Source organism: Barbus barbus, assembly GCF_936440315.1.
Source record: "Barbus barbus genome assembly, chromosome: 29".
Classification (NCBI taxonomy): domain Eukaryota; kingdom Metazoa; phylum Chordata; class Actinopteri; order Cypriniformes; family Cyprinidae; genus Barbus; species Barbus barbus.
The window spans coordinates 13,717,493-13,731,737 of NC_136757.1; the positions used below are offsets into that span (position 1 = coordinate 13,717,493).

The following is a 14,245-nucleotide window of genomic DNA, read 5'->3' on the forward strand; positions in this document are numbered from 1 at the left end:
CCATCAATTAACAATTACCAAAATACCAGTTCAAAATCCATAATAACGCTTCCTTCAGTGTAAAAGCCCATACTTTTCACATCAAAATCTACCAACATATTCGTTTAGAACTGTTTTAGACTGTTTTGGCTTGTAAATGGTGCTTGATGTGCTTGTATTACTCTTATGATTCAGATAAAGATGACTTTTTCACTGAAGCAAGAAACAGATGACTCGTATTTTAGCTGAAAGCAATGGTTTGAAGTTAAAAACATCTTAACGATTGGATATTTCTTACAAACACACACCTTAACATTCGATTTGATTCACAGGATATTATGGATAGGAGTCCTGTGGATTATTGTGATGTTTTTATCAGCTGTTTGGACTCTCATTCTGACGGCACCCATTCACTGATCCATTGGAGAGCAAGTGATGTAATACATTTCTTCAAATCTCCAAAGAAAAAAAACTCATCTACACTGTGGATGACCTGAGGGTGAGTAAATTTTCATCAATTTTTAATTTTTGGGTGAACTATTCCAAATAGGCTCTTTAAAACCTTCGAGAACAAACAGAAGGGTTTACATTTTTAATCACTTGAATTGGTTTATGGGTTCTAAGTTACTTTTTAATGCAGCGTGGCATGACTGCAGAATTAGAGGAACAAAGGCCCCATGGGAAACGGCCTAGCTGTGCCTGAGGCAAACTGATTGTTGCGTACCCTCTGCATCTCTGATACTAACCGTCACTGACATTTAACACGCTTTATAGTGCTTTATTATCTAAGTGCACATATTTGAATGCAAATTAAATATTTTTGTCTTACCTAGATCTTCTTTATATGCCAAAGGAAAAAGAACATAATCCTTTTAGGGAGGTTGCATTATACTGTCACACTAACTGGTATTTAAATATAATTGATATTTTTGTTCATGACTTTGTTAAATTATATACCTGAACAGTGTGTGGTTAACCACGTGATTTTTTTTCTTTCTAACCTCATTAAAGAGCCCCATCCCACCCCAAATGCAATGATTCAAATGCTGTCCATTTTTGTGATCTAGATTTATGTTTTATTTCAAAATATTTCCAGTCAGTCCATGTCATATTATGTTTTATTTCAAGATATTCCAGTCAGTCCATGTCATATAAGAAAACTGCTGAAAATAAATAGAAATGAGAAATGGTTTCACATTACATTTTTCTACATAAATGATCATAAATTTCTGCTGGATCTTGACATCTCTGTGTGCTTACAATCCCACCACAACTTCCTGCTCGGAGAAAGGTGGCTTTCACCATATACAGTAAAATAAAAGCTTTTTCTTTTTTTGTTTAAGGGCTTTATTATTTAATGCACACAGCTGGTCTCAGAGTCCTGGTCTAATCTGAATCCATCCAGTTGTATATGCAATTTGTGTGTGTGTGTGTGTGTGTGTGTGGTGGAAGCAGATAAACTTCACAGATACACACAAAGGACAGAGCAAAACCTTAATAGAACAAATACACAAGGACAGAGCTCTACCTCTTCTTGTGCTGTACTGTCCCGCACTGGGTCCGTTCGTATTAATGCCTTTAGAGCAGTTCTTTAACAATCAATATCTGCATATTAGCATCCGTTAAACAGCATTGTTCACTGTCTAATACATTTGCATTTCAAGATCTTCTTAAATGCATTCTGGAAGTCTTTGTTAAAGTACGCGTATATGATGGGGTTCAAAAGTGAGTTGGAGTATCCAAGCCAGTTAATGACCGCCCTCAACCACTCAGGCATGAAACAGTCTTGACAGAAAGGCAAAACAAGCGCCACGATGAAGAAGGGCAGCCAGCAGAAAATGAACGTGCCCATAATGATTCCCAGAGTCTTGACCGTTTTGCGCTCTCTGGCCAGAGCCACTTTACGCTTAGCTTCCGTGTTTTTCTCGTTTCTGCTCTCGAAGCACGGCTGAGGGCTGTTGGGCAGGCTCAGGTGGTTTCTGGAGACGGTCTGAACTTCCGTAATCTCAAACGACTCTCCGTCGTCCGAGTGTTTGAGCGCTCCGTTTACGCACGGTTCCGGCTGCGGCTCCACGCTTCGCCTCCAAGTTTTGCTCACCTCGCCGTTCGCTTTCCTCGGGAACAGCGCCGGAGACACCGCCAGGCATTTGTCCGCGATTTTAGCTTTCTCGGGTTTCTTCACGGTTTTCCTTATGCGAAACCTCGCCGCTCGGAATATCCGCCCGTAGAGGACAAGCATGAGGATGAGGGGGATGTAGAAAGCTCCAAAAGTTGAGTAGATTGTGTACCCGTGGTCTTGACTGATTGTGCACGCGTCGGGATCTGCCCGGTCCTTTGGTTTCCTCCAGCCCAACATGGGAGGAATGGAAATGGAAAATCCTATTAGCCAAGTCAGGCTGATCAAGATAGCCGCTCGTCTCGGGGTCCTTTTATTCACATAGTCTATGGGATCAGTGATGGCCCAGTATCTATCCAAAGCGATTGCGCACAGGTGCAGGATGGAAGAGGTGCAGCACAACACGTCTAGAGAGATGAAAATATCGCACATCTCCTGTCCCAAAGTCCATTTGTTCAGAACCTGATACAGGGCTGCCATGGGGAGCACTAGAACCGACACCATTAGGTCTGTGACGGCCAGGGAGCCGATGAGATAGTTGGCCACATTCTGAAGCGATCTCTCCAAGGTGATGGCAGCGATGACACACGCGTTTCCCAATATGGCAAACAGAATTAACGCGGCCAGGAAAAGCGAGCCGATTATTTGGTAACTCAAAGCCACTTCGCTAACTGTCGTCGCGTTCCCGCTCCAGTCTTGGCTTTCTGTGGTGTTGTTGTAACTCTCCATGGTGAGAGAGGGTTACTCAGAGCTCCGGGCTCCGGGCTCAGGAAGTGCCGCACGCTCGAGCTGCGATCATTGGCGCCCAGTGACGAAGTGAATTCATTTATACGAGTCGTGCTAAGTGCGTCAGAGATGTCGCGCACACTTTGCAGAGCGGCCGTGCAAGCTTTACAGCAAGACAAAGTTGTTATTTCGGATGTGAAGTGTTCTAGTACAATATGCTTTGAGATATTCAACAGTTGCTGTTATGAAAGTTGCGCAGGCAAATTCAACAACGTGCTGCGTCTGATAAATTGATTCTGAGTTACTTGTTTTGCTGACAAAGGCACAATTTTTGCAAACATGTTATGAAAATCGATTTTATTTCCTCACACAGCCGTCTGAAGCGTTTTTATTTGTTTATTATAGTTTTCCAGTGAAAAAGTCCTTGCACTCTTTCAACCAATTTGATTTTCGTTGCAGATAAAGACATTTGAAATTTGAGACAAATTAATGTGTATAAGTTTAATTGTTGGAAATAAAGATAATTATGACGGAATGATGAGAAAATACAGTGCATATAGCTAGATCTGATGAATAAATTACAATAAATTAAAAATGTGTAAACAAATAATGTCATTTTTAAAATTGAAACCGTTAATAAGACTATTAAATGATCATTACACTCTAAAAAGTCGTAACCTGCAATTGTTGCCTTAAATATCTATTTTTACCTGTTTTGATTAATAAAAAAATGAGTTTTGCTTATATTAATGTACTTAGGTTGATTCAGTGATGCTAAATAATATTTTTGATTGTAATAATAGGCTTCCAGTTAATTTAGAACCATTTTTAGGTTACCATTTTTTTCAGTAATATATCATGACAATAATAATGTTTTGAATATCGCAAACCTTTTTGATGATTATTAGATTATTAGAAGTACTCTATAGGCCTATGGCTTTTGTTGCAGAGATGCATCGGGAAAATGCACTTTCAGCACCGCGGACAGTTCCACGAGTTCCCCAGAACGGAAATCTGCTGCCATCTGGTGAGAACATGGCAAAAAATGAAAGAAAATAATGAGGGCGTATTGTGGAACGAGACCCCTCTTCCCAACGATTCAAATCACTCTTAACTTCATGCAGCATAGACTTTCCTTCTCCCAACTCATTTAATACTGAAAAAGTGCTGGAATATGCTTTTTTTTTTTACTACGGCTATCGCAAAGCCTATCAATATGCATGATTAATAATGAAAAATGTGCACCAACATGCTTACGTAACCTTATGCAATGGCATTCAACTTGTACGTGTCTTTGAAAACGTTGTGAGAGGTGTGAAAAAAAAAACTGATCTCAGTGAAAGTTTGCATATTCACAACTGTGCAGAGGACAGTTAAAGCAACATTTGACTTATTATGCCCTTTACTCTGGAGGACATAAGCTAAAACAGATGTTTTTCACATTGAAAAATATTAATATTCAATATTATAATATTATTATTAGCCTAGTATTATAAACGTATTATTCATTTCTTTGCTTGCCATTAAGAGTTATCTTTTATCTGTTTCCATCAATGAAGTTGAAAAAAATACAATATTCAATAACCGAATAATTAAGATAATAATATCTATTAATGTTTGAATTTGGCAATGTTTTGTTAAAAATAATTTTGCATTAACTTGTAACTGATTTAAGATTTTCTTGAAATTACCTACAAAAAAATCCATATGAACTACTATTTTGTTATAAAATTTTTAAAAATATATCATTAAAATATATCATACATTTAAAAACATTTTAATATGAATTAACAATTAAGAATATATTAATATTATATAATATTTCATTCAAATTATAATTGTTTCAAACTTGCCCTTCTAACTTAATGTGTATGAAAAAAAAAGAAAAATGATGCGTCAAGTAGAAGCCACTCATGCAAACTGTATAAAATCACCACAGATTTAGTTTCAGTCAGCATGACTGTCATATTCCCATATGCTGCCGATTGTTCAGATAGAAAAAGAGCTGATTGTGTCTGATGAAAAAGGTTGGTCTAGTTATTTCACCTAATTTTGCCACCCTTATAACACAATGCATGCATTGTGGGTTGTTTGAATTCTATAGGCCCCCAGAGACAATCAGGTCGCTGAACTGCCACTATTTAGGGGGCTTTACCTTTGTCAACAGTGCAAAATACCTCAGGGGGCCAGTATGTTCCTGCTCACCTCTTCAACAATGAACTCAAATGTTTCCTGGCCTGCTGCAGAGTTGGGCACGGGGATGGGGGGGTGGGGGGGGTGTTCGGTTCAGCAGTGAGTTGTCCGAGCTGAGATGGACTCACATGGAGAAGAGGACCTTGGGCGCACGGCAGAGGCCCTGTGTTTGGAGGTCAGGCCTCTGCAGAAGGCCAGACTTGGAGCCAGACTAGCCCACAGGAAGACATTAAGTTTGGACTATACAAACGCCCACCGGGAGGCTCATTACAAGGAGCAAACCTCCCCGGGATACTCTGAACTCCACTTGCCAGACTGTGATCTCCAGGCAGGGCATATGCTGAGGTCCACGGCCAGCCAGCAGTCCTCCACTTCCCTATGCCATAGGACAAGCCCTCCTCCCTATAGCAGGGCTGTGATGCTTTCGAGGAGGTCTAATCTAGAACCTGTTAGGTCGGATATTATTAGAGGCTCACGCATCTCTCGCGAGGATGAGGAACTGGGCGGCTCCTTCATCCGCAGAGCTCCTCTGATGTCTCTCAGCAGCTCTGAGGAGGAACAGGAGGCTGGAGAACAGGCTGGCAGAGCTCCAGCAGGGCTCATCGTGACTTCATCCCTGCTTACACCCACTCCCACTGGGGAACGCAGGCTGGGTAAGAGAGAGAGGAAGCGACTGAAGAGCCTGAGGAGGAGACAGAGGAGGAGAGAGCGCTGCAGACAGAGCCAGCAGCAGGAGAACGTGCAGGTGAAACAGAAATGCAGTCAAGCATGTTTTTACACACTCATATATGCTGTCTGAGCTGTAATAGGACCGAAGCTTTTCTGTAACAATATTAGCTCTTTTCAGCTGCATTTCTAGAGAAGCGAACACTGACAGCAAACGAAGATAAGAAAAAACTTATTTGCAATTGTTAAGTCTCTGTCAAATGAGATACAAATGAAAAAGTCAAACAATGCAACAAATTAAAGACAATATTCTATGTAGTTGTAATATTTTTCTGTAAATTTAGAGCTAAAGCTTAAATTATTATAGAATAAATAACTTTAGTTAATAAATCAAATAAAATGTATTTAATTGATTTATCATCAGCTTTTCAAGTGTCGATGAAAACTTAATTATTAATATACTGATCATAAATAATAATGTAAAATTTAAATAAATTATTTATAATAAAACTTTTATAATTGCATTCAAAATTAAAAACTCTTTTTTTAAATGAAATATTTAATATTTCATTTCATTTGTTTACCTACATGTTTGTTGTGTATATTTGTTACATATTTGTTTACAAGATCTTACATATTAAATCTATATATGCTGTATATATAAAGTTTTATACAATTATTTAGTCCAGAGATTCCCCAAATTGTTTTATATAATACCTATAGTCCATAAATGCTGGTATTTATATAAGTTATAAATGTTTACTGCCTTGGGTAAAATGGCATCATGGGACTATTACTTTTGTGATAAATATAAAACCTAAACCAAGACAATGCAAATAATAAAAACAAGACAATGCAAACATCACCCAGAAAAACATCAAACTAGTAAGAGACAAAGAGCTGGATGAGAGTAACCCTTTATTTTATTTTCCTTTATATGTTTACTATTGAAATGTTGTTGTATGCATTTGTCAATTTTATTTAATTTCTGTATTTTCTTAAATGTGTGTGTATAGAGTATTTACAGAGTGTTAACTTTTAGTTTTAGTTATTTTTTCTTATTTGTAAGTTGCTTTGGATAAAAGCGTCTGCTAAATGACTAAAAGTAAAGTAAAGTAAAACTAGAGGAAAACATACTTTCGTACGTAGGCCTAACTTTGATTTAATAATCAGGGCTTGACATTAACACCCACCAACCCGCCAAATGCGGGTGGATTTCATCTGTGGCAGGTAACACGGTCACTCCTACTAGCCACTCTGGCGGGTTGAATTTTATTGCATTTATTTATTTATTTATTTGTTGTATACAAAACAGCGGTGTTTACTATGAATGATTGGCGTTTTTGAATCTTGAATCATTTGAGTCAATGATTCAGTGGTCTATTCATAAGGACAGGCACTGGCTTCATTCTTGAATGAATCAGCTGTCTGAATGAATCATGCTTCAATGACTCATTAATTAAGATAATTAAAATAATACATAGTAGCCTATCTGCATTTTTTCCAACATTTCATATTTGTATATCAATATATATATATTAAAACACTGTGCTCGCTGCTCACCCAATTCTCACTGCTGTTATAATTTAGCATGCAGTGTAAATGCATTTGTGCTGTATTTCAGCTATGTTGAACTGTCTGTGTAAATGCATCTGAATGCAGCTCCAGTCACTTCCGTTTCTTCTGCAGTGGAAAGATATTTTTTTCAGATACTGATTTCATATCATTGGTAATAGCCCTATATTATTATTATATACAGTGAAATTATTAATAAAATGTAAGAATTTAATATGAAAGATGATGCATGTCACAGTTCACAAGGAGTCAAGGAAGCACGTAACGAGGAGACGAGGAATTCACAAAACGACAGTCTTTAATCATCAACTGGGGAACATAGAGCACAAGGAAGACATTCAAGAACCGACAACACTAACTGAAATGACTAGAGCTTTTAAACACAGGACAATCGGGGAAGAATGAGACACACGTGGAATCAAATTAAACAAAATCAACATGAGGGAGAAACTGAGTCACAGGGAGCAAAACACACACAGACAGGTCCATAATCCTGACAACTATACTATATTATTCTATATATTATATATTACTTTTTTCAGTGTTTGTCTTGTTTCTAGACTGATTGTTTTCTACATTGTAATGGGCCATTTTTCTTCAAATATTTTTCTCAAATTAATCTTTATTTTGTGATAATGGTCAACTAGCTGTACATTATCTCTCACATATATTCCTATATTTGTATATTATTCATTAGTTCTTTTTTCTCTAGCACATTATAAAGCTGAATGATCACTCACAGATCATTAATTCAGAATTTATCATTTTCCAGCAGAGGGCATCTTTCAACAATCAACAGGTTCTGCATTAGTGCTTCTGAATTCACTGCATTAAACACATCAGCATTAGTGCTCACTCTATCATTGATGTACAATCTCAAGTAAAACCAAATTAAAGATTTAAAATTATTGTTAAAATTAAAATGTAGTTCTCTTCACACTGACACCCCAAAGTGTCTCCTATGAAATCCAAACCCACACAAGACAGCTGGTTTTGGTCTGATTACTAGTACTCAAATGCAGTAACATCTTTTGCTTCATTTGTCATTGTCCACAGAAATTTCCCAGAGAAATCCTACATTTTCATTTCACTGGTAATGGCTGTATTTTACCTTTGGAGTGCACACACTTCAAGTGTGACATACCATATCAATTGAAATGCTATAAATGCTCTCATATTCATTTATGTTGAAGAGGATGGGTTTTTACTTTATTATAGGCACTAACAGATTCCATGTGAGATGTTGATGTTAGGATTCTGGTGTCCTCAGGAAACGTTTCTGGGTTGTCAAGTGGGATGCAGAGGCTTTTATGAGATGTGTATTTGATGATAATGGCACAGGAACAAGGGGCATGGGATCTGGAGGTTCCCATGGGTGGGAGAGCTGTGATGATGCAGAGAGGCCCTGTGCACCAGAGGAGTCATGTGTGGGACACAACACCCCTGTGGGCTGCCTATGACACAATCCAAAACAGGACAGTTCAGAGAATCTTACTGTGTGTAAAACAGTCTAACAAGTCAAGTCAAAACATTGTTTATACGAGCCATCAGCTTAACACTGCAAGCGATGCTCCCTAGTAAAGGTGAAGCTCAGCAGATTGTTGAGCTTGATAGCAGCACTGAGTCATCTCTTCTGCTCTCTCACTCTGCTGAAGAGCTCTACAGGGAACCCATCTAGCAGCAGTGAGGATGAGGAGCTGCCCGGCCAGGATCGTGAAGGCTATATCTGTGCTGTGTGTCTGGATGTCTACTTCAGTCCCTACATGTGCCATCCCTGCAGCCACATCTTCTGTGAGCCTTGTCTGCGGACACTGGCCAAGAATTGCCCCACCAACACACCCTGTCCATTGTGCAGAACCACCATAACACATGTCTTCTTCCAGAAAGGTTTGTTTCAGAAGAACGTCATCTTAAATTTTCTGTTATCTTTTTGCAAATGTGAGTAGTTGTACTAGTAGTAGTAGTAGCAATAATAATAATAATAATGTGGTAATTTTTGGGAATCTTTTTTGGGAATTTAACAACTAACGTAACTTATAATAATAATAATTTATTTAATTTGTTGTTGTTGTTGTAGATGTTGATGATGCTGTTTTTTGGGGGGTTTTTTTATCTTTTTGGGAATTTGTCAAAGAAGTTACCCAAGAGTTACAAAATTAAATTAAATTAAATTAAATTAAATTAATAAAAAGCTAATAATATTATTTGGTATAATTTATTATTATTATTATTATGCTGTTGTTGTTGTTGTTGTGATTCGTCAAAAGGTTTGAAAAAACAGCTAATAATGTTTTGTCAGGATATTTTATCATTTGTTATTTTTGTAATCTTATTTGGGAATTTGTCAAAAACAGCTAATAATCATAATTTATTTGTAATTTGTTGTTGTTACTGTTGTTGTTGATGATGATGATGATGATGATGATGATGATGATGATGATTTGTTTTTAAATCTTTTTGGGAATTTGTCAAACATGTTACCCAAGAGTTAAAAAAAAACACAACTTTAGCTAATAAAAAAAAAAATAGCTAGCTAATAGCCAGCAGAAAAACTACGAATATTATTTTTGTAGTTTATGATTATTATTATTATTGTGATTTGTCAAATTGGTCACAAAAACATCTAATAATAATTTTGTAATAATTTATTATTGCTTTTATTATTATTATTTTTTTGTAATCTTGTTTGGGAGTTTGTCAAAAAGAGCTAATAATAATAACATTATTATTATTATTATTATTATTATTATTATTGTTAAATATTAAATATTATAATAATATTAAATATTATTATTATTAATACATGTTTTTTCCTCCATAGCTCAAGGACACTCCATAAATATGCAAACAAAAAATGTTGAACAGAATGTAAACAAAAAAGGTTAGCAAGGAAAGAAGCAATGCATAAAATGAAATAACATCAAAAGAGAGAAATGAGCAAAACAAAACAAAAGAGCACAACAGATCTCCTTACTTTGTAGTCCTGAAATCCTGAAGACAATTAGGATTTACAAGCAATCGATTTCCTCTGAAATTTCCTATGGGTTTAGATAGCAGTTTAGATTTGTGAGTAAAACGAGGTCTGTGGTTCACATTACTTCAAGAGATTTTCACATTATTTTTAACAACATAAAATATACACAATCATACCTCAACCTTAATTTTTGCTTCATAAACATAAGTGGCTAACAGGTTGCTACATAACAAATAGGAGAGGCTAAATAGACTGAAAACCCATTAGAAATTCCCAAAGGAACACATGTAGCATTAGCCTTCTGGGTTGGCCTTCAAACAGTTCTGTAAGACAAAGATTAACAGTGAGGAGAGGAGAAGTAGATCTGAGGGAAAAAAGTTAATGACAGTGAATAATCTACTAACTAAAGTACTTGAATTAAAGAACCTGAAAGTGATGGCATGTAAGGATGGAGGAGCTCAGAAAGATGGGTCACAGAAGGTCAAAAGAAGAATTTTATACCTTAAACTATATATTTATTGACTGCTGAATATTTTAATATACTGTAGTCTTCTAATAGTTTTGTAGAGTAGTGCAAAGCAAAGAACATTGCAATAATCAAGACATGCAGTGATAATGAATGGACAAAAGCATCTTTGTGGCTAAGGATGTGGCAAAGAGATATGTTATGAAGATATTAAAGGGGTTATATGACGTTGCTAAAAAGAACATTATTTTGTGTATTTGGTGTAATGCAATGTGTTTATGCGGTTTAAAGTAAAAAAACAACAACATTATTTTCCACATACTGTACATTATTGTTGCTCCTCTATGCTCCTGCTCCGCCTTTCTGAAATGCATTGATTTTTACAAAGCTCATCGTTCTGAGGCGTGCTCTTATTGGCCAGCTATCCAGTGCGTTGTGATTGGCCGAATACCTCAAGCGTGTCTGCTTTTGTGATCGGAGAAACGACAAACAACAAGCACTACTTTACACTGCTCAAAACTCACGTTTGAATTGTCAGTGGCAAATTCTTTAAGGAAGAAAACGTACTTACAGGCTGTGAGTCAGAAGCGCCAGACTTTCCTTGCAAAGTTGGAATTGCCCCACTTTATAGAAACAGCCTTTGTGCATAGCTGGCATGCTACTCCCAGGTTCAGGAAATAGTACTCAGTAAAATGCGCTGCACACACTCTCATATTTGGGTTGAACAGTGTTGTAAATACAACTTAACCACTAATTTCTAGTTGTGTCCTCTTTTGGAAGCCCAAACTAAGTTCTTTCTCTTTCACAACGAAACAGCGTCCTCATGACATGGCGCCGGCGGCAGCAACAACACTACAGTAAGAATAATAGTTCCGCCTGCTTTCATTGCGTATACATTTGGGTGGTGTTTTGCAAAACTTCCCACATTGTGACGTAGACACGGGGGGCGTGGTCGAGTCTTAACTTTCATAAAAAATATCTCTTGCAACTTCAGGGATCCTATCTATGCACAAACAGCTTGTAACACTCCAAAGAGAAAGGAAAACTTGAAATCGCATTTTATGGCCCCTTTAAATGGCAGTTCTAATAATGGAACTAATGTGGCCTTCAAATGTAAGGGAAGGATCAAATGCAACATCCTTCCCTCACATTACGGACCTTTTTAGTGGGAATGAGCACAAGAGTGAGCGCCTACATTTTTCAGACACTTTGGTTCTGGAAGTACTTTTACTATTTATGTTGTCCATAGGGATTTCAAAACATTTTTACCAGCTCTGAGATACAGTAGATTCCATGTAAGATGTTGAGATTTTTTTTTCTTTTTAATAAGAGTGTAGAGCATAATTGAATAGCTATTCTGAATATTTGATGGCATCTAGAAAATCATATACACTGTAAAAAATTATTGTGAATATATGTAGTTGAATTGTGTATATATGAAGTTTTACAAGTCTTTCAACTTCAAAATTTCATGTTTAATGCAATATGTCTTCTTAATTCTTTGTGAAATTTACTACAAATTTCTCAGTGAAAATAGTTTCTTATTATTATAAATACAATGAATTATTTTCATTGTGCTATAGTCTTAAAACGTTTATAGAGAAGTGTTAAAAAATCTTTTTTCTTAATGGGGAAATGAATTGGATGAAAATGAATTCATTCCAGTTGCACTCTATGGTTTTTCACAGTGGTTGAGTTGAAATTTGGATCTTATATTGATTTCAAACTCTAAAAATGACATGAAATATGACAGACAGAATCTGATCTGAGAAACAAGCTGTATGAGGTATTATAAATCCATTTAAAATGAGTCTGGGCTTTCTGGAAGTAATGCACATGAGCACACTAATGATTCACAGATAAATAAATTCACACATCCCACTCTTCACAGAACTGAACCATGCAGCCTGTACATTCTTCCCAAAGGAATACCTGTCTCGGAAGCAGAATTTCCAGAAAGCAGGCTGTGCAAAATGGCCTCTTCCAAGCTGCCGTAAACTGTTTCGAATTTTTGGAGGTACAATTATATTTACATCTATTCCAATTATTTTGCCTTAAGATTGAGTTTTTATTCTTCATATGGTAGTAATGCCCACTGTTCTTTGTCTTGCTCTTTTTTTCTCTCCCACTCTCTCTTTCTTAGGCTTTCAAAGGCAGGCAAGTCCAATCAGCAGACGCCAGTTCCCTCACGGTGGCTACCGGCTTGATGCCTTCAACTTTGAGGATGATTCGCATGGTTGGCGATTTGACATGGACATGGTGATCATCTATATATACTCCGTCAACTGGGTCATTGGCTTCATTATCTTCTGCTTCTTCTGCTATTTCTTCTTCCTCTCTTTTTAAAGAGAAGGCACAGGGAAGCTGTCTGCGGTGTTTCAGATCTTTTAGGACAATACAAAAGTTGGCAACAAGGGAATCATGCACTGCAGATATTTCTGGACTATGTGTAAGAAACACCAACGAATCACAGAGAGAAATGAATTCATGCAGCTAAAATTCCAGGGTCTAATGATCCGTTTACTGTAAAGATGAATTATGATTTTTGAATTTGTGGTTTGCCTAATAACTGTTTGCTTTTAAACCGAATTTTGTCCGACTGCGTGGAGAAGCTTTGCATGGATAATCACACAAGTGGACTATTCATTTCACTATAAGTTGTATTCGCGTGCTGTATTTTCATGTGAATAAACTTATAAAAGGTCTTCTCTAGAGGTTTGTAAACTATCCATAACTATAGGTCAGCTTCTAAACTATTCATAAAATATGCTGAGAATAAGAACATATCATTAATTTTTAACCATTCTTGCATGCTTTTACAGTATTTGTAAATTTGCCATAAAGGTTCTTTGTCTGGTCTCAATACCTAATACTCAGTTTGTTGTCTTAGACAGACTTTTTTTATTCTCTCTCTCTCTCACTCTCTTTCTGCACATGAAGAGGGAACACATTTTTTTTTTTGTTCCATAAAGTTCCATGCAATTTGACTGAAGATAATAAGGACCTCAATTTGCTGTTAATTGCTACTATCTCTTGGTCACAGATTGTTTCTGATGAAAATGATTGATGTTATTATTTTATATTCAATATATAGATTTTATATTCAAGTATGAATGTATCTTAAAAAAAACATGAAGCAGCAATAAAAATCTTTTAGCAGTGGAAATCTTTTCCTGCACTTGAATAAATATTTCATGTTGAAAGCATGAAGTATTATCCTTTGGAAACTTGTTAACACAAGCTGTCTTGTTCTACAACATGTGTCGTCAAGACACTCCACATCAAATATTCAATTTGTGCACGCACACACACAATCTCTCAAATGCAGTGGTTTCTAGTTATTTGGCATGAGTGCAACAATACAGGCTTCCATTAGCAACTCATCCAATATTAAGTCTAATTTTGCAGATTGCTTTTTGTACAATTAGGATTTGGTACAATAAACATTATGAGTCAACCACAAATGCAACATTTCCTAATAACCAGCCTTAAGATAGGCTACTTTACTTTTATGAATATTTAATAAGATTAATTTGAAATGGCTTACATG

The 14,245-nt window shown here is 36.5% G+C and overlaps 2 protein-coding genes and 1 pseudogene across 3 annotated transcripts in view; 2 read left to right on the top strand and 1 right to left on the bottom strand.

Annotated features, from left to right (window-relative positions):
• The window catches only part of LOC306849080 (importin-11-like), a 259,336-nt pseudogene that overhangs the window by 237,384 nt on the left and 7,707 nt on the right, over nt 1-14,245 (top strand). The window lies entirely within an intron of this gene.
• On the bottom strand, nt 1,616-2,824 carry LOC306848896 (5-hydroxytryptamine receptor 1A-alpha-like; the record flags this gene model as incomplete). The annotated part of the gene is made up of 1 exon (XM_079383687.1): nt 1,616-2,824. The coding sequence occupies one exon, from the start codon at nt 2,822-2,824 to the stop codon at nt 1,616-1,618; it is 1,209 nt and encodes a 402-aa protein (XP_079239813.1).
• On the top strand, nt 5,133-13,041 carry LOC306849202 (E3 ubiquitin-protein ligase RNF180-like; the record flags this gene model as incomplete). Its single annotated transcript, XM_079384070.1, has 4 exons — nt 5,133-5,759; nt 8,911-9,142; nt 12,587-12,712; nt 12,839-13,041. 4 exons carry the CDS (start codon nt 5,133-5,135, stop codon nt 13,039-13,041), a joined length of 1,188 nt encoding a protein of 395 aa, XP_079240196.1.